The sequence below is a fragment of the Xenopus laevis genome, chromosome 5L, assembly GCF_017654675.1.
Source record: "Xenopus laevis strain J_2021 chromosome 5L, Xenopus_laevis_v10.1, whole genome shotgun sequence".
NCBI lineage: Eukaryota > Metazoa > Chordata > Amphibia > Anura > Pipidae > Xenopus > Xenopus laevis.
Genome location: NC_054379.1, coordinates 883,141 through 910,739, shown reverse-complemented (window position 1 = coordinate 910,739; position 27,599 = coordinate 883,141). Strand labels below are relative to the sequence as shown.

At 40.8% G+C, this 27,599-nt stretch overlaps 2 protein-coding genes across 5 annotated transcripts in view; one reads left to right on the top strand and one right to left on the bottom strand.

The window, feature by feature from the left end:
* Positions 1-1,654, bottom strand: part of pak5.L (p21 (RAC1) activated kinase 5 L homeolog) — a 46,302-nt gene extending 44,648 nt beyond the window's left edge. The window contains exon 1 of one of the 2 annotated variants that reach the window (XM_018262487.2): positions 1,504-1,654. The gene's annotated coding sequence lies outside the window, so the exon portion shown is untranslated. Of the gene's footprint in view, positions 1-1,497 lie in introns of both variants that reach the window. The other variant, XM_018262488.2, reaches the window with a different exon arrangement.
* A 9,480-nt stretch (positions 1,655-11,134) lies between these two features.
* ankef1.L (ankyrin repeat and EF-hand domain containing 1 L homeolog) lies at positions 11,135-24,214 on the top strand. 3 transcript variants are annotated; one of them, XM_018261851.2, is made up of 10 exons: positions 11,135-11,310; positions 15,223-15,597; positions 15,711-15,910; positions 16,535-16,684; positions 17,492-17,615; positions 18,783-19,608; positions 20,892-21,118; positions 21,269-21,462; positions 22,920-23,039; positions 23,941-24,214. In XM_018261851.2, the coding sequence occupies exons 2-10, from the start codon at positions 15,252-15,254 to the stop codon at positions 24,091-24,093; spliced, it is 2,340 nt and encodes a 779-aa protein (XP_018117340.1). In that variant the 5' UTR covers positions 11,135-11,310; positions 15,223-15,251; the 3' UTR covers positions 24,094-24,214. The 3 variants fall into 3 exon arrangements, with proteins under 3 accessions (XP_018117340.1, XP_018117338.1, NP_001085241.1); XM_018261849.2 differs by lacking the exon at positions 11,135-11,310 and adding an exon at positions 11,333-11,604; NM_001091772.1 differs by lacking the exon at positions 11,135-11,310 and having other exon boundaries at positions 15,252-15,597; positions 23,941-24,093.
* The last annotated feature ends 3,385 nt before the right edge of the window (positions 24,215-27,599 follow it).

Genomic DNA, 27,599 nt, shown 5'->3' with positions numbered 1-27,599 from the left:
CATTCATTCTATCACTCATTCTATCACTCATTCGATCACTCATTCGATCACTCATTCGATCACTCATTCGATCACTCATTCGATCACTCATTCGATCACTCATTCGATCACTCATTCGATCACTCATTCGATCACTCATTCGATCACTCATTCTATCACTCATTCTATCACTCATTCTATCACTCATTCTATCACTCATTCTATCACTCATTCTATCACTCATTCTATCACTCATTCGATCACTCATTCGATCACTCAGTCATTAAATCACTTATCACTCATTCAGTCAATCACTCATTCAATCAATCAATCACTCATTCAATCAATCAATCACTCATTCAATCAATCAATCACTCATTCTATCACTCATTCTATCACTCATTCTATCACTCATTCTATCACTCATTCTATCACTCATTCTATCACTCATTCTATCACTCATTCTATCACTCATTTTATCACTCATTTTATCACTCATTCTATCACTCATTCTATCACTCATTCATTCAGTCACTCACTCAATCATTCAATCACTCACTCACTCATTCAATCACTCATTCTATCACTCACTCAGTCACTCAATCACTCATTCAATCAATCACTCATTCAATCAATCACTCATTCAATCAATCACTCATTCAATCAATCACTCATTCAATCAATCACTCATTCAATCAATCACTCATTCATTCAATCACTCATTCATTCAATCACTCATTCATTCAATCACTCATTCATTCAATCACTCATTCATTCAATCACTCATTCAATCACTCATTCAATCACTCATTCAATCACTCATTCAATCACTCATTCAATCACTCATTCAATCACTCATTCAATCACTCATTCAATGACTCATTCAATCACTCATTTATTCAATCAGTTATTCAATCACTCATTCAGTCACTCATTCAGTCACTCATTCAGTCACTCATTCACTCATTCAGTCACTCAGTCATTCAATCACTTATCACTCACTCATTCAATTACTCAATCACTCACTCATTCAATTACTCAATCACTCATTCAATCACTCATTCAATCACTCATTCAGTCGCTCATTCTATCACTCACTCATTCAATCACTCACTTATTCAGTCACTCACTCATTCAATGAATCAATCAGTCAGTCAGTCAGTCAGTCAGTCAGTCAGTCAGTCAGTGAGTGAGTGAGTGAGTGAGTCATTGAATAAATCAGTCATTCAGTGAGTGAGGGAAAGTAAAGGTGAGAGGGATCTGCTGCTGCTGCTGGTGTGAGACCCGTGAGATGTAACAGGAGGAGCAGTAACAGGAGGAGCAGTAACAGGAGGAGCAGTAAGAGCAGCGGCCAAAACCAGTCCCTGTATGTGGTGATGCCTCGGCTCCCTTTCTTGTCCCACTCCCGGCTCTCTGCCATATTCGCAGCTCAGCAATTGTCCCAGTGCCCAACACTCCCGCTTTCCGTCAGACCGTCCCGTTTTTCCTCAGAGTCCGCAGTCCCGGAGCGCTACTTACACGTACCGCAACGCCGTTATTATCCAGCTCCTCGCCTCCAGTCTGACAGCCAAGCCCCACGTCACAAATCTCATCACGCGAGACTGGAGCATCACCACTACGCGTAACCACGGTGACGCGCCAAGAGGCCGCCTTGGGGGCGTGACGAGGAGAGAGGGCGGTCTTCTCAGTGTTACTGGAGATTAATACACACACAGTCTTTCCTCATCTTCCTCATTTCAATCCTAACTACTGTCACTACTAGAGCCTCAGCTACCAATCATTTTATTCCTATTGTCTCGTCACTGCTCATAAACCAAAGGAGCTCGGTGTTCCCTCACACACTTCTCTCACAATATCCCCAAGAGTAGAGTTTTGTGCAAAGCAGCTGCTCATGTAATGAACTGAGTGTTGTCCTGTCAGGGCCTGTTGTGATGTGGAGCAAACAAAGGGGCAACTTTTACACACAATGGTCTGGACAAGCTGAGGGTCAAATTTACCAGAAATAATAATAATAATAATGTCACCACAAGCATAGACATAACTCAGCCAGACAATTTCCATTATTGCCAAAGGGAAAACATTTGCTACAGAAGTTTTAAAACAGGCAACTAATCTCAACTAGGGTTGTCACCTCTTCTGCAAAAAATACCTTCCTATATATTTATCTTTTTCCCTATTGACATTGGCATCAACCGTCATTTTAGCAGTCAGGTGCAAACAAGAGCTGGAATTTTTACAGACCAGGGAAAGAGCAAGAGCTCATTTAGCAAATAACAATGGGTGGATTCACCAAAAGTAATTCTTTACTCTTCGTTTACTCCTGACTGAAGTGTGCAGGTTCCCTGTCAGTTTTGCAGCTAAAAGTTCCAGGGCCACAAAAGGGCGTGGGTGAAGGTTGGTGCCGGCAGGGTTTCTAGAGAACATCAGTTGTCGCCCAGACTTTCAGTTATTTCAAGGTCCGCTCCTGTTTTACGTGTAGACTAGGTCAATAGTTTTCGCAAATTTAGGCATATGGGCTAATTTAGGAGAATCTAATGGGTAAAACCACCATTAAAATTTTGTTTTAAGGCTCTTTTGTTGTATGGAAGAGTAAAAACGTTATGTTCCTTGTGCTTACTAACCAGGCCGTGACTGGCAATCTGTGAGTTCTGGCAAATGCCAGAGGGGCTGCTGTAAGATGCCGTAGAATGTCACTATTTATTGGGCTAGTGGGGGCTGCTTGGGCCTCTATGTACTTGAAATGCCAGGGCCTATTTTGAGTCCCAGTTCAGACCAAGAGTACAAGAGCCTCTGCTCCCAATATCTAACCAAATGTACAATTCACACCCCTCAATTATATTCTGCATTTCTATATCTCCCACGTGTTCTGCATTTGCCTGCCCTGATTTTTGACCCCCTGCCAGTATTACAACAGTTTCACAGGGGAGAAGTTGGTGAAATCCATTGAAAGTTATATGCGGGAGTATCCTGGTCTTCATGTTGCAATTAGAGCTTCCTGGAAAACCCTGTGTGCTTTATTATACTTTATTACAGGGGCACTGTTACCAAAAACTTTATATTTGTTCCTAAAAACATGCAAAATTATTTAGAAAAAATATATTTGTTTTTAATTTTTCTTGTGTATGTAAGAGTTTGCCTTGGAATGTGTCATTGGAAATTAAATGTTCTGCTATGATTTTTGGCATCTAACCATTATAACAGAGCCTTCAGACCACAGTAGTCCAAGATCCTTTCTCCAAGATCCTTGTGATCGTAAACAAGTCTTCAACTGCCAAGACGTGTGACCCTGTCTGAATAACTCTATCACTCTGTATCTGCTGTATCCATCGGGAGATGGATAAAGGCATCAGGGGTAGCTCTCATGTTATATTTTTAGCAGTGTATCTCTGTTTCATATCTGAGCATTGACCTGAATAAAATTTCAGTGGGATTTAAAACAATGTTTGCCCTAGTGCATGCTTTCAGAAGAACTAGTGGAGTATAATGACTGCTGCTTTGTGCTTTCAAGTGTAACTGGGATTCTGGCCAAAGCCAAATGTTAACACTGAAAGTCTACAGAGAGATTGATGGATAGATAGATAGATAGATAGATAGATAGATAGATAGATAGATTTGATAGATGAGATATATATATATATATAGATAGACAAGATAACTATATGACATACAGATTCAAGCTCCCTGTTTGCAGCTCCTGCAAACTACAACTCCCAGCATCCCCCGAGGCAATGCAGTTTATTGTGAGGGTTGCTTTAAAGACTAGCTTGAGGACAGTGGGTTTAACATCTCTGTTGTTAAATTTACAAATACCACATATGGGGGCAGATTTATCAAGGGTCGAATTTCGAAGTGTAAAAAACTTCTAAATTCGACCATCGCATAGCATTACTTCGATATTCGAAGTAGAAGTTTTTGTTAAACAAGTTTGGCCATATTCGGTAAAATCGTTTGATCGTACGATTAAATCCTTTAAATCAAAAGATTCGAAGGATTTAATCGATCTATCAACAATTTTACTTCTAAATTTAACTTCTAAAAACATAGCCAAATGTTGGCTATGGGTTCTAAGAGGTTCCAATAGGCTAACATAGCAATTCGGCAGGTTTAAGGTGGCGAAGTCGAACTTTTTTAAAGAGACAGTACTTCGATTTTCGAAGTCAAACTTTTTTCTTCGAGTCGAATTTAGGCCTATTCGATGGTCGAAGTACCCAAAAATTTGTTTGAAATACAAAGTTTTTAAATTCGAAAATTCACCTCAACCCTTAGTAAATGTGCCCCATGGTGTTGTATATTATATCTACAGTACATGGCAAGCTATGATACACTGTGGAACATTTCTAGTGGAAGGAAAGATACTTATGCTGAAAAATGTATAGAAGATCTAGAAATTGTGCTGGTATGGACAATCTAAAAATTGAACATTTAAGTTCTCATATTTCAGGCTTTTTTTTTATAAAAGGCCCTCTAAAGACATAAGTGCTCTTATAATATAATGCTCATTGATTTTGCAGCCCATTCCAGAAAGAACAGAGCAGTTCTGGGGACTTCTATTTTAATCACACTAGAAATGTATATGTGATAATGCACAGAAAACCCTAAGCCTTTCATATGCTACTTGAAAAGCTTATGTAAAACTCTAAAAATGCTAGATTTGCAACCTAATCACAACCACGGATCAATAGATATATAAAGATTTAACTGCAGAAGTGTTAACCCATTGAGGACATGCCCCAAGTAATATGGTCACATCGCTGTATGAGAGGACAGATCTTAATAAGTGATAATACACAGGTTTTCTGAAGCACTATATCTATACCAGTGATTCTTACAATATGGAGATTTAGAGAAAATCTAAACTTGCACACTGAAAAACCCATAGCATTAATTGCTTACCTGGCTATATAGCTATTATAACCTACTGAGTTCCCTGTGAAGCACCAAACTGCCAGCACTGAACATGCAATGTTACAGGGTTAACTTTGATCTATGTTGCACCTTTCTGCACAGCAAGATGAAAGCTGGTGGCAGCCAATGGGTTAAAGGCATATACATGAATTAGGATACTCTTACATAAGCTCTCACATAAGCTGGTGACATCTGATGAAGAAGTGTGTGCGGCTCTGAAAGCTTATGTAACAGAATATCTTGCTTTTAAAGAGATTAGAAAGCACTGTCCTCCTGATTAAATGAATACATTTACTGTACTTAAATGTGGTATATGCACTCTATGTTCATCTTTACATCACCCAGTCCTGTAGGTCTGTTATCACTGCACAGGTTATGTAGTCACTATAGATAACAACATACATGCGTACATACGGTCAGACATGAACAATTGTGTCCTCTATCCATCCAGCCACAATGACAGTATTCTTTCTGTATTCACATTTCATAAGTATCAATGAAAAACTGCAGCGGTGGATTAAGACTACATGAGAATCAATTGGACCTTCGTCCAACCCCCCACAATTTAAATGTCATGATCTAAGGCTGCTTAATAATCAGTCCTGTAGCATCAGCTTTGATGAGCCATTTGAGCTCTAGTGTTTTCTAATGTTTTGATGATTGTCAATGAACTCTACTCTAAGCTTAGCAAGAGCAGCCTGGAGCATACCACCCATGAATTCTTAAATGAAGGACAATTTAAACTCTGCCTCTTCCCCTGCCCAGTAACACCCAGATGTGCCCAACCCCCACATACTTTCCAACAATGCCCTGTCCAATTTTGGGTCCATAATGTGGGACTGTCTGCGAAAAACAGGTCCATTGTGAAATTTGATCATGTGCCACTGACACTCAAAAGGTGGCCTCTACCAAGATCAGAAGATGGGGAGATGTTTCAAATCTGTAGACATCAATAATTACTGTTATAGGACTGCTTAACCTCTGAGCTGCTCCAGTAAGTTCAGTACTGGTTCCTTACTTCAGCATTTCTTGCTCTAGACTTTAACCTTCTTTAAATTTGCTGTCATTGCATAGCTTTTTTATACTGTTAAGAACAGTGCTACAGAAATGATATAAAAAGAGAGCCCCAAGTTACACTGCGCTTAACCTGGACACAACTTAGACTGGTTATAAAGAGGTCAGTGTATTGTTTAAAGGTGAATTAGCATGCAGAAAAGAAAACACTCTAGACTTTAACTCATGGAAGTAACAAAATCTTTCTTAAAATAATCAATGAAAAACAGAATCATTTCTGAAATAAAGTTGCTCTTGATGCTTAACTCAAAGCCTGCCTGTAGAGACAGAGATAGATTACTCAGATTGTTTTCTTATAAATAGATCAATAGTAAATGCTTTCTGCTCATTGATTGCTATTGGATTTTAGGGCAGGTGCAGCCATGGTGCCTTTTATTACATTGTCCCATTAGCATAATGTCAGATGTGGAGCTTTTTCCTCCAATTGAAATGCCAAATAGCACAAAATACAGCCCAAGCCTCATGCTATTATCAGGCAGATTTTGACCCAGGAGGACAGTTTATTCTTCAGGTGCAATCTACTGTATGTGCACAGTGACAGATGGCTACCATTGAAGCCAATTCCAAATTGTTTTGGGCAAGATTTGGACTTTCCTGCAGCCGGAGAAAATGCAAAGTCTGATTTTATCCAAAGTTTCACACCGAGGTGTAATTTCCACTGCTCCCATCTATGCATGTCTCTCTCCTCATCCTGACCAAGGCTGGACACTTTCAAGACCAATGATCCCTAACCAGTAGCTTGTGAGTAAAATGTTGCTCTCCAACCCCTTGGATGTTGCTCTCAGTGACCTCAAAGCAGGGGCTTATTTTTGAATTCCAGGCTTGGAGTCAAGTTTTGGTTGTATAAAAACTAGGTGCACTGCCAAACAGGGCCTCAATGAAGGCAATGTAGACAATCCACATAGGCGCTACCAAATGTCCAATCATAAGCCTTATTTGGCACCTCAAGAACATTTTTCATTCTTGTGTTGCTCCCCAACTCCTTTTACCTGTTGCTCACGGGTTCAAAAGGTTGGGGATCCCTGCTCAATAGCTTTCCTTTTCCCCCAGGCTCACAAATGTTTCAGATTTGCATGTGCATAATGAGCAAGTGCCCCAGCTAAGTCTCAATGCATGTTTAATAGCTCAGTTGGTATCTCCACATGATCCTACATCACATACATGCCCCTCAAGATTAAGCTGGGGCACTGACTTATGTGCTGGTGTCTCCCCCTACATGACTGGCCACAACAAGAGCTCTCTCCTAAAGTATTCTTCTTATAAATATATTGTATGATTTAGGCGGTGCCCTTTAAATATATTGAAGTGCAATGCACAGGTACCTATTAAAGCCCTCTGGTGCTCCAGGGGATGCTGGTGCCTGAGACTGCAGCCCCAGTGCCACCCCAAGTTTACTTTGGAGGGGGCACCATTACTAGTGCAGAGGTCACAATTAAAACAAATGGAAATTCTACCCTTAAAGATATCAGGGGCACTTTTTTGTTACCCATGGCAATGTTCTAAATATGCTTCATGTCTAAAAAAGCACTAAAAACAAATAATTCAATAAAAAAGGGCCAACACCTGTATCTAATTATCTAAATATAACATTGCACCCAAAATTCCCCAGTATGTATGATTTACTTCCCAGAAAAGTTCACCCAAAGCTGAAGGCCATTAACTTGTGCTCTAGGCTTTGCTGAACACAAAACAAATCCAAGCTGGTACCACAAACAGAATCTCCCACAGAACAATAAATGTGAGAAAAGCCTGACTCTGATCATCTGGAACCATCTGTTCAACTTAATTGTGGCTTCTGATCACCAAGGAAACAAGTCAAGTGTTCGCTGTCAAAAAGCAGAGAAAGAAGACAAGCGGCTATTGGGAGACTTCCAAAGCAATTGGCAGCACAGACTGCCGCCCGCCAGGCATGTGATCATGTAGGAGGACAGAGAGCTGTGCGCCCATATGGCCAAACGCTGAGATGCTACCACATTAACCCAAAATAGCCACCTTTGCTTAAACTCCCAAAAGCACCATGCATGGAAATAATAGCTGCATTCCCTACAAGCAGTTAAACCAATCGAGTTTTGCCTTTTAAAGTATTTTTACTTTGACATAAACAGTTATAATCTGAGATAATTGCAGTTGATATTCAGTGTTTATTTTTTCAATAATCTGCTTTTCCTGTAGCATGGAAACGTAGCAGCTATCTGGTTGCTGGGGAGGAGAGGGAACGAATAGAAAGATAAATTAATAAAAGTAACAGTAATATTGTACCCTCACAAGCAATAGGTTTGTGGCTTCTGGGGTCAATAAGTCCCCCCAAAAACCAAGCTGGCAAAAGAGGAAGGCAAATTATTACAAAACTATACAAAATAAAAAATAAAGACCATATGAAAAGTTGCTAGGAATAGGACATTCCATTCCATACTAAAAGTTAACTTAAACGTAAACTACCCCTTTCAGGGAGAATCAAATTCCAACAAGTACAGTATATGGAGAGAGTGAAGGGAAAGGGACAATTGTCTGGACTGGACAAGTGAAAAATGAAGGGGACTCGCTGGTCACTTGGTAGTGGGATTTTAATTGTCTGGCCTCACGTAAAATCGCTTTTGGTTATTCTTGCACAGTTTCTTAAAGTGGACCTGTCATCGAAATATAAAAAGCTGTATAATAAAAATCCTTTTTAAATTGAGATCCAAATTCTTTTTTTTTATTAAAGCATTCATAGCTGCTGTAAGCTCATTTAAACATCTCAGCTGTCAATCAAATATTGTCTGCCCCTCCTCTATGCCTTAGGCAATTACTTTCACTTTCCTTTCAGCACTTCCTACATGTCACTGCTCTCCCCACATTCCCCCAAATCTCTTCACCATTTAATTGTGTAGCCAGGACATGGGGATGGACATCAGCTCCCCCATTCTGGTGCACAAACAAGATTCTGAGATGATACAAGACTTGTCTTAATAACAGCGTCCACAAAATTTCTCCTGCCTGCTTGTTATAATTATGAATTCCCAGACTGAAGGAAACAAGATTCAAATAATTTATATTATATAATGTAATTAAGTTCATTTAAAGTTTTTAAAGTTTATAATAAATCCAAAATAAAAGTTTTAGAAAAGACATTCATCTGTTTGTATGTGGCGTGAAGTGCAGATGGTGCTCTACTACTGCACTATGACTACACTACAATTACACGACAACTGCTCTACTACAGCACTATGACTACACTAAGACTACACTATCACTATACTATGACTACACTATGACTATATTATGACTACATTACTATGACTGCAATGACTGGGTAAGAAACATGAGTTAGACAATGGTGGGGGGTGTCAATGAAGCAAGTAAGTAGTGACAGAACATATACACAATATCGTCTGCATTATGTGGCTACAACAGAGGGTGTGACTGGGGCAAAATACACATGCTTGGGGCCAATAGGGCACAGCTCAGCCCAGGGTGCACCACCAGTGCTACTGACTGCCCACCAGGGTTGCCACCTTTTCTGAACCTTCCTTTACATTATATATATTTATAAAGGTATAATAACATTGGGATCAACCATCATATTTACTGGCCAGGCCGGTAAAATACTGGCCAGGTGGCAACCCTACTGGCCACATATACATATGAGTGGTCTAACTAGATTACTCAACCCACAGCAAATTAAAGTTAGGGCCCGCAATGTTGCTCTAATTCTACAATTGCTCATTTATTATGGCCTCAATGAGCATCTAAGCTCCTGGGCCCCTGCAAGCTAAGGGTCTGCTTCCCCAGTAGTTCCATCCTGCAATAGTCACTGGTGTGAAGGGCACGTGTCTGTTTATGGCAGAAATAGAGCAGCTCAGGTGCGCAGTGTCCCCCAAGTGATATTAGAGGCACCTGTACTATCTATATACTGTATATATCTATGTATGACTACTGTGTATAGAACTGTGTGTCACTGGGGCCCTACGATTTCACTACACAGATGACACACACACACACACAGATACACACACAGACACACACACAGACACAAACAAACTCACACAGATACACACACACACGCAAACTCACACACAGAAACACACAGACACACACAGAGACACAAATACACACATATACTAGGGTTGCCACCTGTTCGCTTTTGACCCAAACAGTTCGGTTTTTGTAAGGCCTGTTTGGGTCTGAACTTTCTGTTTGGTTTTCAGCCTTATGAAACCTGAACAATAATCTGGCTGGTATATGAAAAACGTTTAAATACTAAGATACTCACCTCGACATGGCTTAGTTGCTATCAAGTGCAGTTTGTTTCTTATTATTACAGATACAAAAAAAAAAGCAAATCAATCAAAAATAAGATTTTTTTTTCTAAATTAGCATTGCTTTATTTCAGAGCTTTCTGGATAACTGATTTCTGTATATTAGATCTCATGCCTGTAATTAAAGGAGTGGGTTTAATCATCAAGCAGAATATAGCTAGAGATAGGGTTGCCATCTGTGTGGCTATGAACTGGGCATCAACACTTTAAGGGAGTTATTCATCAAAGTCCGAATTTATTGCAATATTTTCTACTACAAACTTCGATAAAATCTGCTCAGGTTTTTTATGCTTATTTATTATTACATTTTCCTGAACATTTGCTTTGCAGGGAAAAAAAATCAGATTTTCGTGATTTTTTGTGTTTTTTTTTTCTTCCGATTTTCATGATTTTTTTGTGATTTTTCGCCCGAAAACTCAAAAAATCTCGGTGGTATTGCACGAAACCCAGAGCACATCAAAAAATCTTTGGGGCTTCTCCTATTGACTTATATACAACCTCAACAGGTCTGAGATGCCGGATTTTCTGATTCGGACTTTTCCATCCTCTGGATTTAATAAATTCCCGAAAAATTCGTCATTTTTTTAAAAGTCAGATTTTTAAAAAAAATCACTTATTTTGTGATTATTGCATTCAGAGTTTAAAAAATAACCCCCAAAAACATTGAGAATACTGGATAGAAATCCTGCCAGTGGCATCTTAGTGATGCAATAACCTTGCCCTGGTGTCATAACTCCACCAACATCATTGTGCCCACCTCTGATGTCATCATGTCTCTTCTTACATCACTGCCCCACCCCCAATTTTATCTGCCCTGCCCCCCTTGTTTGGGTTTAGCCATCAGAAAAGGTGGTACGCCTAACATATACAGACACACACAGACAGACAGACAGAGACAGACAACAACCTGTGTACAAGACGTCGCACAGAAGAAGACACAGGACTCAGAGGGGAAGACTCAGCACAAGACACATCAGGGACTACAACAAGGAACGTTAGTTAAAGGCAGAAGTGAAACTGAGTTGGAAAAGGACTAATTGCAATTGATTTTAATGTAGGTGAATAGTTGGATGTGATTGGCTGGGAATAAAGATCACGTGACGCTATTGCTTAGAATTTCTGGGCAAAAAAAAATCTCCGCTTGCGCGCGCAGCACCACAACCTGCGCATGCTCAGTACGCTGTATCGGTTGCTTGTGCCCTATTGGTTGTTCCTATGGAGACGAGACTTCGCGTCCCTTCCCATCAGCTAAAGGAATGCGGGGAGTCGGCCGGGGCCCTGGGACACCTCGGGAACTGACTGGAGAGCGGGGAAAGTATCGGGGACTGACTTGTTTCATACACAGCAGGTATCTGACCATTACTGTATAGATCTTGCCTTCCTCTTCTACTCTCTACTGCTCAACTACAACTCCCAGCATCCCCCATGCACTGCATTAGCAACAACTCCCAGTACCCCCCATGCACTGTATTAGCTACAACTCCCAGTACCCCATGCACTGCATTAGCTACAACTCCCAGTACCCCCCATGCACTGCATTAGCAACAACTCCCAGTACCCCCCATGCACTGTATTAGCTACAACTCCCAATACCCCCATGCACTGCATTAGCTACAACTCCCAGCACCCCCAATGCACTGCATTAGCTACAACTCCCAGCACCCCCCATGCACTGTATTAGCTACAACTCCCAGTACCCCATGCACTGCATTAGCTACAACTCCCAGTACCCCCATGCACTGCATTAGCTACAACTCCCAGCACCCCCCATGCACTGCATTAGCTACAACTCCCAGCACCCCCATGCACTGCATTAGCTACAACTCCCAGCACCCCCATGCACTGCATTAGCTACAACCCCCAGCACCCCCCATGCACTGCATTAGCTACAACTCCCAGCACCCCCATGCACTGTATTAGCTACAACTCCCAGCACCCCCATGCACTGTATTAGCTACAACTCCCAGTACCCCCATGCACTGCATTAGCTACAACTCCCGGCATCCCCCATGCACTGCATTAGCTACAACTCCCAGCACCCCCCATGCACTGTATTAGCTACAACTCCCAGTACCCCAATGCACTGCATTAGCTACAACTCCCGGCATCCCTCATGCACTGCATTAGCTACAACTCCCAGCACCCCCCATGCACTGTATTAGCTACTACTCCCGGCATCTCCCATGCACTGTATTAGCTACAACTCCCAGCACCCCCCCATTCACTGCATTAGCTACAACTCCCAGCACCTCCCATGCACTGCCTTACCTACAACTCCCAGCACCCCCCATGCACTGTATTAGCTACAACTCCCGGCATCCCCCATGCATTGCATTAGCTACAACTTCCAGCACCCCCATGCACTGCATTAGCTACAACTCCCAGCACCCCCATGCACTGCATTAGCTACAACTCCCAGCACCCCCCATGCACTGTATTAGCTACAACTCCCGGCATCCCCCATGCACTGCATTAGCTACAACTCCCGGCATCCCCCATGCACTGCATTAGCTACAACTCCCAGCACCCCCATATACTGCATTAGCTACAACTCCCGGCATCCCCCCATGCACTGCATTGCTACAGCTCCCAGTGCCCCATGCACTGCGTTGCTACAACTCCCAGCACCCCTATGCACTGCATTGCTACAACAACCAGCACCCCCCATGTACTCACAGGAGCTTACTATCTAATTTGTGTGACTGTACAGCTGAATCTGTATAGGAACAAACGGATGATTTCTGATTAGAAAGAATGCTGGGAGTCCTGTGGGAGGTGACATTTAGGGAGATGGGAGGCAGTACTTATTATTATTATTAATAATAATAATAATAATAATAATAATAACAACATGTATTTATATAGCTTAGCCTTGATGTTCTTATGTTATTCACTAGGGATGAACAACTCCCAGCAGCACACTGCCAGAGGCTTCATGGGAGTTCTAGTTTAATAACAGGGGCCAGTTTGATCATGGCTGAATCATTATATCCCACTCCCTCCAGTGCACCCTCCTAAAGCTGCTCATAGACGGACAGGTTAGAACATTTCTGTCGGCTGCAGATAATATCTCTGTGTGTATTGTCGATCATACGATATCAGTTAGAGATTGTCACCAGCTTTGGTCAGACGTAACTTTCCTACGATTACTGTCAGGGGCAGAACATCGGCTCATCTGTTCTTTTACTACTTTATTTCATCTGATGGTTAGTGGCAGGTCTGGAGATGGGGAAGTCTGATCGTTCTTACGATATTGCAGGTAAATGTCTATGGCCAACTCTGACCCTACACCTATGAATTGTACACTTTCTCCTACAATATGTGGATGACCCGGAGCAGCTCAGCACATGTTCTACAGGCAAATACACGGGGAGTTTGGGCTCTGCTTGTGGTTCCATTATATGTTTGCCAAATTTGACTTTATTGCCTTTCCCTCATAGATACACACAGGGAACTATATTATATATATAAACAGCTACAATATTAACTTCTCCCGGCTCCTATTACAAAAAAAAAACTGGTGATTATTTTTCCCATTTATGACATTTTTCACAATTGCCATACCTCATGGGGAAAAAATTGTTCAAAAATGTTTGGCTGAAATTGTGCCTTCAGAAATGAGTAGGGGGAGCAAGTCACTTTCATTGGGGGGAAGGTGATAAGGAACCTACAGAAATGATGTAGGAATAGCAGTAGAAATGTTATACGTTTCCAGAAAGAAAGCTCTGTGTGCTGCGTTGTTGGCTAATTATTGCTAATACACTTGTATATATATATATGTGTAACGTTACAGAGTGGGACCTTCTCCTGCAAGAACAATGGTTCTGTTGGGCTCCTATTCTGTGTCCAAAGATCTATTGCACTCTCAGGTTACTCACAGTCTCACAATTAGAGTTTGGACTTGTGTTGGGTTTCTCCATCATTAGTCACCAATGAGTCTCCCATGTCATCAAGGAAGTGTTTACTGGACAACACAGCAACAACATAGTCAGGAATTGAACAGACATGGACTCATAGCTCTTTTATTACCATACAGAAACACTCTCCCCATTAAGCATATTGTTATACATGAGTAATAAGTAGCTCCTTCAACTGCAAACATATTCTTTTCCTGTTTATTGCTGCTGAATGGCCTATTGCCATGAGCAGAGGCAGTGCTTGATATTAGCAGCACCCAATGCTGACAACATGTAGTAAACCAGGATATTGGTGGGTGTATATTAATCATGGAGAGAGACAGGCTGGACCTGCCCAAATAAAACACTCTCTATTTAATGTGCCTTTACCGTGACCAGGTAAGTGCAGACAACTTTAAATAGAGTTTCATTTGGACAGGTCCAACTCGTAAGAATGAATTTGGTTTCCAGCATCCACTGGGTGTTGGTGCATTCTGGGACTTGTAGTTTAAAAGTAGCTGATGTTGACGAGGTGGACATAATTAGATAATCAAATATAAGAGTCTGCATGGTTGCCCTGATACATCATCAGAAGCTGAATGCCTTTCCATTGCACATTCCCCTCTATTATTATTATTATTATTACAATGTATTTATATAGCGCCAGCATATTGCGTAGCACTGTAACTATATCCTCTTGCTCTGGTCCTTTTCTTTATAAAATTCCAATGAAAATCTGTTGCCATCAAATGGGATTTGCTCACAGGCTGCAGAGAAATTTTACACTCATGTTAGATAGCAAATGACTATTAGTAGGGTTGTAATGTGACTCAGCAGTTACTGGGGGCCTGAGAGCCTCTTTAAGTGATGCCCAATAATAAGTAAAATAATTATAATCATAATTATTGTAAAATAGCTATTTTACAATAATTATGGTTATAATTGGTGAAAGATTTCTGCCAATTGGTAAAAATGATATATTTAAAAGTATTTAGGCTCTACTTTAGGTAGAATAGCTGTTTGAGCAATGAAATATTGAGCTCACGATGAATGTTTTCCTTGTGCCACAGGCATCCCAAGAATTTCCACATTACAGAAAATGGCAGAGGTAGAAGAAAGACTAGAAACGTTACAGATCTATAAAGTTCTTCAGTGTGTTCTGGATCAAGACAAAGAGCAGATAGAGAAGCTGATCAGACTGGGAATACAAGATCTAATAAACTCCACTGAGCCCCGCAATGGACATGGAGCCCTACACTTGGCTGCTGCAGCAAATAACGTAGACATGTGTCTTTTCTTGCTCAGTTTAGGGGCGCAGCCCAATATACAGGACCTAAAAGGTTGCACCCCTGCTATGAAGGCTACAGAACATGGCCATGACCTGGTATTGGAAGTTCTAGCCAAAGCAGGAGCTGATATGTCTATTGTTAACAACGAAGGGAAAGGTAAATATTAATTAACCCTCTTTATTTTATATACAGTTCTGCACAAATGGAATAAAGAAATACTGGCTCCATCTTTGATTGTAATGGTTGACGTGTGTTTTTCTCTTTTGCAGGGATTCTCTTTTACTGTATTTCTGCCACTAAACGACATTCTCGGTGCCTACAGATTGCCCTGGACTACGGTGCTGATGTTAATAACTGTAGCATTAAAGGCATTCCCATTCTTCTCGCTACATGTGAGCAAGCGCACGACTGTAAAGCCATGTGCCTGAAATTGTTGGATATGGGGGCTGATCCTAATGCCAGTAACCTGGTAGGTCTTTCCTGTAGTGTGAAGCACCTGCATACAATAAATGGAGGAACCATTTGGGAGGTTCTGATGGGGGCAGTAGCTGGTTGAACCCATTGGGCTGAGGTTCTGATGGGGCAGTAGCTGGTTGAACCCATTGGGCTGATTAGCCTCACCACATGTTTGGTTGTAAGGAGCACATTTAGACCAAAGAGCATTCCATTTGCTTGAAAAAGTCCTGCTATATTAAAATACCATGTGTGACTCTTTATCCAAAGCTATCTGATACTGCTCTTACCTTATTCTACCAATTATATGTTGTATAGATAACAATGACAAACAGATATACAAAAGTGAAGGACAAAAATATACATGTATGGAAAGTGGGAAGTTGGATGGTCTTTCCCAAACTTTTATATATTTTATTTATCTTTTTGATAATTAGCAGACCACCAGAATGGTTTTGGGCAGAAGTAAGGAGGATTGTGGGAGCATGACATAGGAAAGTGGCTCACTAACCCCGATACAGAAACAAGGGGACATGAATTGACCTCAGTATATTAACCCTTTAGTTATACAATGGCTTACTCTGTGGCAGAATGCTGACATTATTTTGTTACGGGGAACATTTCATATACTTCTTTGTAGAAAACCGGACGCACAGCTTTAATGGAAGCAGCAAGAGAAGGGGCCCTGGAGGTGGTTCGGAGCATCCTGGAGAAAGGAGGAGATGTTAATGCTATAGATAATGAGAGAAATCACGCTGTGCATTTTGCAGCCAAAGGGGGATTTTTTGAGGTACATTTTTCCAGATCTGTTGTGGTTTTCTTTTTGGTCTTGAAAGAGGCAACCAAGAAAGCTTATAGTAACTTAATTGCTACTTGATTGCTGCTTTCTATGTACAAACATTATCAATCCGCTTCCCCTTCACTCAACATGTGCTGTTGAAATGCTGGTGACTGGAACATAAAGTGGGGCTACAGACACCTGCTGGGAGAGCACCACATCAACATTTCAATGTGGCCCCTGCCCAATTATTAAATATCCCCTATAGACATGTGGCTAATTTATGACCAGATATTTGTCATGCAGGCCATCAGCAGGGCCCCATACATGAACAAACATTTTGCATCTTAGTCTAAAGGGAAGAGTCAGCAGATTTTATTGGCCAATGTATGGCCACCTTACCTTCTGCTACTCTGCTTATTTACCCATACACACAGAACAGCCCCTTACATATTAAAAAAACTAAAAATCCCCTTTGCCTGCTATATTTAGCTGAAGTTCCCTGGGAAGACGGAGCTAACACTCTATTCTGAGATCAGCAAATGCACAAAGTCTTTCCTGATCGGATAGGGGTTGGGACAGAGATCCAGTGCCTGGGGCAGTGCCGACTTAAACACAGCGCTGCTTATTATGGAACTAGTACAGTCACCAGCAATACTTCAGCCACAGAACTGCCCAATAGAAGACTAGGTGGGCACTTGATGGGGAAGCACTGATTCTTTCTGTATATTATATATATATATATATATATATATATATGAAATAACTGCAACTCTCGTACACTGGTAACATTAATCAATACTTCTGTCTGAATTGTAGTTATTAAAGGTCTTGTCCGCATACAAAGCAGACATGGGAATAATTGCAATGGACGGAAACACAGCACTTCACCATGCAGCAAGTGGGGGGTTTGCAGAGTGTTGCAGGTTCTTAGGACAGAGAGGTCAGTTCTATTATTTATATTTGTTCTTTTTTCTTGCTTCATAGAATACTCCATTGATGGCTCATATTTCAGTGTCTTTCTTTCCAATTTACAAAAATATATCTAAACAAAAAGTACAGCGGCACACTAGCAGTTGCAAACTACAGTGAAAAATCAATTTTTGGGCTCAATACATTTTTCACTGATGTTTGCAACTGCTAGTGTGCCGCTGTACTTTTTGTTTATTTCTGACTATGTCTCCGGTGCAGGCAGGAGACCTGTAGCAAGCACCTACCACGCAAGTAGTGACATTTTACCTGCAGGGTTAGAAGAATGGAATGTTAATCCCATGTATTTATTCATTCGCTAACAAGGCATTGATCAACTTCCCCTCCAAATTAGTGTTGAAGGGAAAGTAAGTTTTATTTATAAACAAAGATCTACTGTTTTGGAGAGATTCTAGAGAGGTGAACCCACGATGATTTAGATATTGATTGTACAGTAATAGTGAAAGTGAGAGCAGAAGTTCTGTGCAAGAGGCAAGTGATCGGATTCAGTAGGGGGTTACTTACAAATTGGATCCCGCCCCCCCTCGAAAAACTGAAGTTTACCTAGGCCACAGGTTTGTGGAGTCAAACATAAATCCTTCACATCCGACTCAAACTCCTAATGTAATGTACCTGTTAAGTGAAAGAAGTTAAGTACACAAAATACAAGACATTTTATCACTGCCAAAGCTCAAAATATAAACCATATCGATTCTAAACCAAAATCAAAGTGAAACTATATATTGGAAAACCTAAAACAACTTATATATAAATGGAAGCTGCCATATAGCTGTAGAATAGCTGTTAAATACAATCCAAAATGAACTCAAGTATTGTTCTTACAAACACAATTGCTTCTGCCAAATCTGCCTTCATAGAAGCTCTTACATCTGATTTCATTATTTTCACTGCTTCTAACTTATTAGGAGTCCGTTAGGAGTCCGTACATTTTTGTTGACTCCAAATACCCAAAATTACTCCAGACTTCAAGACTCCTACCCCACAGCTCTGCTATGCCATTAAATGTCATGATTGTGTACAGTAGCATTGTTTGTACTTGCTAATTGTAACCTGATAGTAATGTGTTATTGCCACACAGACTAATTCAGTTATTATATTTCATTTTAATTGTATGTTCCAGGCTGCAATCCTCTGTGGAAGAATGTAAAAACCTTTACTCCCAAAGAACTTGCCAAAGAAGGGGGGTTCAAAGCCGCAATGAAGGAAATAGGAAAAATAACACGTCTTTTTAAAAAATATTCCAAACCCTCGGCACAAAATCCAAACCCACTATGGGCGCTTACTCTGCACGACTGGGCGTTTGTACATGAAGCACTCCTTCGGGAAAAGTTCCAGCTGTTGGACAGAGGTGATGGGACCATTGGGAAGGAAGAGTTTGCCTCTGTCCTTGTGGAGACAGGAGCTCCCATAATTTCTGAGCAGCTACAGGATATTCTGGGTCGTCACGAGAAAGGACGAACTGGGACTCTAAGTCCAGAGGAATTTTTGAAAGGTTCCAAGTATCTGCAAAAGGCATTTTTACTCTCTTCCTATGGACCCAAAAAGAAAAAGAGCAAGAAGAAAGGCAAGAAAGGGAAAAAAGGAAAACCATCTCTGCCCATGCCTATATGTACAATGCCAAGCAACTTCATTTCACGCCGCGATGATGGTGGACCTCCCAAATTTTTGATTCCAACTTTTCATAATGTCACCGACTTAAATCGTTTTGACTGGGATCATCCTCCCCAAAATCCTTTAACTGATGACACAGGCTGGTACATAGACGAGCCAGAGAAAGTGTACACCCACATAAATGTTGCCACCAAGACTGGAGATATGGAATCCCTGAGGAAAGCGTTTGAAGACGGTGTGCCTTTGGATGTCAAGGATTTGTTCTACAAAACTCCTCTGATGTCTGCTTGTGCTTCCGGCAACTTGGATGTTGTCAAATATCTGCTTGAACAAGGGTAAAAGTGTATTAGGGTCAGGGTTATTAGGGTTACAAGGGTAAAATTGTATAAGGGTCAGTGTTATTAGGGTTACAAGGGTAAAAGTGTATTAGGGTTAGGGTTATTAGGGTTACAAGGGTTAAAGTGTATTAGGGTCAGGAGTATTAGGGTTACAAGGGTAAAAGTGTATTAGGGTCAGGGTTATTAGGGTTACAAGGGTAAAAGTGTATTAGGGTTAGGGTTACAAGGGTTAAAGTGTATTAGGGTCAGGAGTATTAGGGTTACAAGGGTAAAAGTGTATTAGGGTCATGGTTATTAGGGTTACAAGGGTAAAAGTGTATTAGGGTCAGAATTATTAGGGTTACAAGGGTAAAATTGTATTAGGGTCAGTGTTATTAGGGTTACAAGGGTAAAAGTGTATTAGGGTTATTAGGGTTACAAGGGTAAAAGTGTATTAGGGTTATTAGGGTTACAAAGGTTAAAGTGTATTAGGGTCAGGAGTATTAGGGTTACAAGCGTAAAAGTGTATTAGGGTCAGGGTTATTAGGGTTACAAGGGTAAAAGTGTATTAGGGTCAGAATTATTAGGGTTACAAGGGTAAAAGTGCATTATGGTTAGGATTACAAGGGTAAAAGTGTATTAGGGTCATGGTTATTAGGGTTACAAGGGTAAAATTGTATTAGGGTTAGGGTCACAAGGGTAGAAGAACAGTCCATTCAGATGTTGAAGAAAAACATAGTGAACGCATAGGGGGAAGGTGTATTGGTCATTTGCGCTTTGGAGATAGCACCGTGAAACTTTGTTGGAAGGAGTAGGTTCCTGTTATTGTTGTTATTCATCATAATCCCAGATACAGTTATAAGGGCTAGTGCAGTAACTTCTATCAGCCAATCAGGCCCTCGCTTTCATTATTCTTACAACTCTGAAAACTGGTTGGTTAGTGTGGCATTATTCCTTTATCCAACCAGCTGCACTCTCCACACTAACTTGTTTGTAAAAGACCAAATGTGCTGCTCCCTGGGCAACTCCCAGAGTTGGTGATGACTTAATAAAAGGGTTAACACCCAATTACTGACTTGAGTGGATTTCCGCAGGATACTTCAGTTTTTTTCCACATGCCAAATTCATACAGACATGTTAACTGGCACAGGACTGACCATAGTGAGTGAAAGGGACCACAGATCATAAGATCCACTCTGGCAGGGACTGATGTGAGACAAATAAAGATACTTAAAAATAAACATGCCCTTCTTTACAGCAGTACATTGAATGCAGTTTAATGTTGTCTGTTTGTTTTCCAGTGCTGATGCCAATTCCACGGATAATTTTCTGTGGACTCCTTTGCACCACGCCTGCCATGCCAGCCAAGATGCCATAGCCGAGCTGCTGCTGAAACACGGTGCCAACATTGATGCGCTGGCTTTCAACCAATCCACTCCATTAATGAGGGCTGTTGAAAGTGGGAGCTTGAACTGTGCTCATTTATTAATAAATTCCGGGGCAAAAGTTCAAATACAGAATAAAAAAGGTGAACCTTTTCACTGGTAATTTCCACAAATTTTTCTCTGTTCTGGCTTTAAGTATACTTTTTACAAAGAGTTATTAAATCCTACTCTGCTAGATGTTGACTATTTATTATTACGGAATTTATATTGCCCCCTGGATTCTGATTCAATAGGTGAGACAGTTTTAGATGTTGCAAAGGCTTTCGCTGATTATCGGCTGATAGACATGATACAAGCCAAGTTGGACAGTTTGCCAAAACCAAAGGAGAAGAAGGGGAAGAGGAAAGGAAACATGGAAGGCAAAGCAAAAGCTGCACCCAAAACTCAGAGCCCAGGACCCAGTGAATCAGCACAAATGAAACAAGAGGTATACTGTCTGGCCCTCAATCTTGTGTCTTGCGTACAAGCCCATTTATTTTTCAAACTTCAAAAGTTTAAGATATCCCCAAGTAACTTGATACATTTGTAAGAGACAGAGACTGCCTTCTTGCCCTCTATGTGATAACTACTATACAACAATTTAATAACTAGAAAACTCTATGGCTAGCACTCTCACAGAGGGACTCTTGGCAAGTGTATCTTAAATCTAATCTCTGAAGACTTACTTGCATTGTCCTTTATTTCAATATAATTCTATATAAACCCTCGGAACAAGTTCATGTAAATTCTGCACTGCTCACATTTATTTTACACTGCTCAGGTATACAATGAAAGTGAAAGTACAGCGCCACCTGCTGGTAAGTTCTGCCATCAGTCAGGAGAACATTTCAGAAGAAGAGGAAATTTCTAATTAATAAAGATCAGAGAGAGGTCACATGACTTTTTACATTATGAAAGTAAATTGCAAACTGGTTTAGAAGAGCACTTTGAACAATTTGACATTCATTTGTTTTCAGGGTTTACTATTCCTTTGGCTTTTAATGTGTGTTCCAAAAAAGCCATCATTTTGCTACAAGAGACACCCCTTCTGTCTGTAGCTATGGCATTGGACTCTTATATGCAGGAATTGATACTGGAGGCTGTGCCTTGTGTTGCAGCTACGGGGGATTTTATTTTGAGATATCTGTCAGATTTTCAACTAAATATATGTTGGACAGTCAGAGGGAGGGGCAACACACATGGTACAATAAGCTGCCAACTCATTCTGGAGAGGACGACTTGGCAATATTATTGGCCAATGAATGGCCACATTTACTTGGAAAGATACTTTTAGGCAAGGGACCCCCATGCTTTCCAGTGATGGAATTGTATGGTAAAACTATAGTTGCTATTAACTGTTTTCTTGTGAAAATGAGTGTATCAGAAAAAAACAAGTTTCTTTCCTTATATCTAGTATAGGTAAATCTAAAAACAAGTGGACTTGCTGAGGAATCAATGAAGACGTTTCACTACTCATCCGTGCAGCTTCTTCAGTTCATGCTGTTCTAACATCTGTACCCCGGCGGATTCAGAACACTTCACACATCCATTCATGCAACTCCCACAAGTAACAGCTGTATCTAGGAGTCACATGACACATTGGATAACCCTATCACAGTAACTACACACAATCTACACCTCTGTAAATTTCTCTGAAGAGTTACAATGTGCCATTGTGATTGGATTAGTGGAAGAGTTTATATGCTGAGAACTTCCCACACCAGTCAGTTGAACTGAAGAAGCTGCTCGGATGAGTAGTGAAACGTCTTCATTGATTACTCAGCAAGTCCAGTTGTTTTTAGATTGACCTATACTAGATATACCATGACCTGGATGAATGAAAATCTTCATGGTCATTTCTTTTCTTATGTTTCTTCTTTGTTTTTGTGAACAACGACTTTGCAGGTAATTGAAACTAAACCTACTGTTCCTCCAAAGGAGAAAAAGAGCAGCATCATTCATCTTAACAGCATGATCACGGCAGGAGAAACGAAAAAAGTCGATATTACCTTTGTACCCAAATCGGTAAGAAAAATACACAACATGTGACGGTATTTATGTAATGATCGTTTGCTGGCCTGAACCATTATTCTGGGCTGCTTCTCCTACTGTACATCCATTGGTCATTGTTGTGACTGAATGTTCTTTGTTCTACACTTTCTAAGCAAGTTTTGATTTTACATTTTCTTCTACACAGAGTCACAAGATTCCTATTCTTATCAATGGCTACTAAGCTGCAAATGAATTTCCTTAAAGTGATACTTACACTAAAATGTTTTATTCAAAATATTAATGTACATCAAAAGTTACCTATAGCTCATGTTGATTGTTTTTCACTGATAGTTCTGCTTTTGTAAGTAATTGCCACTTAAAGTTCCTAAAGCGGACTGTTTAGCCAACTTGACTGTCCCTTCTCAACATGTCAGTCAGAGTTTCTAATGCTAACAGAATGCTAAAGCTAAAATATGGCAGCACCCTCAGAGAGGAACATGGGGGATCAGATGGGTAATGTAAAAGCATCTGTAAATACTGGCAACATTATAAATAGCATGCAAAGACAATATTATGATAGATGTAACAAAAGGTTTCATTTGTGGTGTCTGTATCTCTTTAACACTACTATACACAGTGCAAAAAATGGCCTTCACTTTCCTATTATTTGGGCAGTTACTAATCTGCCCCTTAGGCCATTATTAAGCTTTGCAATACAAAAGGCTTGAGATGAAGTTCTTATACTTTAGCTTTAGTGACAGGGGTAGCTGATTGAAACCAAAATTAAAGGGAACATTTACTTATCTGCTTGGTCAGCGTGGGTATTCCGACGTGTGCAAGTTACTGTATATTGACTATATGATAAAACACTTTACTGAAGGAGGAATTGAAGTCTGTGGCCCATTAGTTATATTTACATTCCATGTCTCTCAAGGTCTGGATTGCAGAACCCACCACTGCAGATCGAATGAAAAAAAGAGAAGTGCGACGGGAGATCTTCTCTTATGAAGTGGACTTTGATAACTTCCAGATGCCTTTTGCCAAGAACCTCACTGAGAAACCTCTAACAACGGCTCCATCTGTATAATAGTATGTAACGGCACACCAAGCAATGGAAAGGGAGGCTGCCAACACATTTATGGGGAAGAAACTGCTCACAGTGTTAGGAGTCAAGTTTAACCCTATTAATAAATATGATATTGGAAGTATTTAGTATTTCTCTGTATTTCTGCACCATTTTACTTGTGTTTTAACAAGATCCCGCTCTCTGCTAATACAATGCTCTCCAACACTGATGCCACCCGCTCCCAACAGCTTTTATAGCACAAAATGATTTGCCAAATGCTTAGCAGAAATGGTATGAATGTGTTGCTTTTTGCACAACCAATGTAATTGGGCTTTAATTGTACTCATTCCTGCATGAAGGTGGAACTAACCCCAAAGAACCTGCACAACTAAAGCCATAGAACAATTTGCTCCCCTAAAATTTACTGGGCTGCAGAACATTTCCCCATTTTAACTGTGCAGTAAAAATGCCCTGTATGTAGATAATAGCTGGAAATGGAAAGTAGTTACTGAGTGAATCTTTCATTATGTGGACTTTGTTGCCATCTAGTGGGAAAATTACTTAGTTTGCTTGCCATACATAATTCCCTCAGGGAGGGGAGCATCATTTTGCTTTATTGTGTCCCTTGATTATTTTATTATCTAGATAAGAAGTTTATTCCCAATGGTTCTGAGGAACCATAGCCTGTGAGTGATTTCATTTTTCTTTGCAGAAATGTTCCTTCCTTTAAAATCAGGGCAATTGTATAAGTTTACTTTTGAACAAGCAAACCCCTCCCCTCTTTAAACAGCTCATTATATCAGGGGCTTGTCAGTGGACTGGTGATTAGTTTTATCAGCTCCTTTAAACGGAAGTGCTGCAGTGAAATTGGCTTCATATTCTTGTTTAATGCCAGAAATATTAGAAACCATAGATATTTCTCAATTAAAACAATAAGCAAAAAGGACTAGCCTGTTCATGTTGTCTTTAACAATGACAACTATCCATAGTCCTCTGCAAACACAGCGCCCTCCAGTGGGTATTTTGTTTTTAATACAACTGTAGCTTAAAGGTAACTATTGAGTCTCCAGTGCCCAAGCAGAACAGCTGCTTATTTAGCCCCTGAGAGTGGGGGAAGGGCATATATTAATATGGCGGCCATATATCTCTGTAGACCATTCCTTAATGAGCAGGTCTGTATTCATGATCTACTTCAGAGTTCCATGCGTTTCTTGAGGTGCCCCCAGGAGAGAAGCCAAATGAAGAAGATCTCAGGCAAATTTTCTGCAAGAAATACAAACAGCTTACTAATGGGGCTCTTTGGGGCTTATTCTCTGCCCGTAGCAATAAATGACAAAGTTCCTTGTGGGAAGTTTCGTTAGGATTGACCATACAAAGGGCTTTGCTCTCCCTCCAGTAATTAGAGGGTCCGGCTCTCAGTATTGCTGCTTTTCTTTATTATTGTGCTGCTTCTCTAAATGCTAAATTACAGTCACACATATACAGAATTCATGGTCCATCTACATATCATCTGATTATGGGGCATTATTATTATCATCACCCACCCTTCAAGGATCTCTACAAAGTCATCTGTCTCATGGTCCACATTCTCTTTCCCTATAATAAATGTGTCCCTTACAATATTGCCCCACCCCTGTGTTCCCTATACTGTTTATTCCCAACTTCATAAAAATGGTTCCACTTAAACCCAGAAGCCAACACAACTGGGGCGTAACCCGACCAGCACTGAGACTCTACCAGAACTAAATGGAACAGAGGGAATAACAATAACCACAATGATATCAGCCACAGAAACACAAGGGAATTACCCCCTGATACATTAGAGTGTTCATAGTCAGCAGCACAGGCTCATTGCACATGTAAGTGTCAGTGGGCAGAGCACAAAGGGACAAGCAATAGATCAAGTGTAGTTTCATGGGATGGCCACTAGGTGTCACACTGATGGAAATGTCACTGTACAACAGGGATAAACATTGCATCACATTATGGTCCATTTTTGTATAAAGACACTAAAACCTACACTCAGACACTGATATTAACCCATGCGCTGGGCCAGGACAGTCAGTCGGTCTCATTCACAGACTCATGAGTTGCCAACTTGCTCTGGAGGGGCCACGGCTTTTATGGGCCAGCGTATGGCCAACATCATAAACACAGACAAGTTTGTGTCTCTTTTTATTCATAGGGAATGTCCTATTATCCATGAGGAGCCAAGATTTATTTCCACTTCCAAAAAAATAATGCCCCCCCCTCCCACCTATTCGACCAATGAAATTGCACCATTTCATAGTATCAGAGAACTAATCAGAATTGTGCATTGTGGCAATAAGCAAAACATATACCTGGGGAACCCAAGGGTGCCGTGCCAGTGACATTGCACCCCAATATTAGATAACTATTCAGCAGCACTTAATAACACACGCACCACAGCTGCTATTCCAACAACAACCCCAAGGATCCCCCATCAGAAGTATCAGAAGACTGAACTGGAAATATGTGAATATAGAATATTGACCCCTGCTGGGGTTTCATTACAAAAGGGCCACAATGTTGTTGTGTGTGTTGCAGGTGATGGTTAGAAGGTAAAGGCAATTGGTAAAGGGGAGGAAATGTCCTGGAGTCAGGATCAGTCACTATTTTACCTACAGGGAAGCAGAGGATCAGTCACTATTTTACCTACAGGGAAGCAGAGGATCAGTCACTATTTTACCTACAGGGAAGCAGAGGATCAGTCACTATTTTACCTACAGGGAAGCAGAGGATCAGTCACTATTTTACCTACAGGGAAGCAGAGGATCAGTCACTATTTTACCTACAGGGAAGCAGAGAATCAGTCACTATTTTACCTACAGGGAAGCAGAGGATCAGTCACTATTTTACCTACAGGGAAGCAGAGGATCAGTCACTCTTTTACCTACAGGGAAGCAGAGGATCAGTCACTATTTTACCTACAGGGAAGCAGAGGATCAGTCACTATTTTACCTACAGGGAAGCAGAGGATCAGTCACTATTTTACCTACAGGGAAGCAGAGGATCAGTCACTATTTTACCTACAGGGAAGCAGAGGATCAGTCACTATTTTACCTACAGGGAAGCAGAGGATCAGTCACTATTTTACCTACAGGGAAGCAGAGGATAAGTCACTATTTTACCTACAGGGAAGCAGAGGATCAGTCACTATTTTACCTACAGGGAAGCAGAGGATCAGTCACTATTTTACCTACAGGGAAGCAGAGGATCAGTCACTATTTTACCTACAGGGAAGCAAAGGATCAGTCACTCTTTTACCTACAGGGAAGCAGAGGATCAGTCACTATTTTACCTACAGGGCATCAATTCTAAATCCAAAGGTTCAAGCTTCAGCAGTTACTTAACCCTCGACTCACAAACACACCTGCTTCCCTACAATAAAACATTTTCACCCTCCTGCTGTTGGGGATCAGTGATGAATTGCTGGGCATGATGAGGGGTCTCATGGCTTAAACAACACTACATGGGGCAGTTAAATACCAGGCTGCATTGCTCCC

Excerpts from the sequence above, each read along its gene's own strand:
- ankef1.L (XM_018261851.2), top strand. The coding sequence starts at position 15,252 with ATGGCAGAGGTAGAAGAAAGACTAGAAACGTTACAGATCTATAAAGTT. Across the intron at positions 15,911-16,534 it reads ATCCTAATGCCAGTAACCTG|AAAACCGGACGCACAGCTTT; the intron begins GTAGGTCTTTCC and ends ACTTCTTTGTAG. Across the intron at positions 17,616-18,782 it reads CAGGTTCTTAGGACAGAGAG|GCTGCAATCCTCTGTGGAAG; the intron begins GTCAGTTCTATT and ends TGTATGTTCCAG.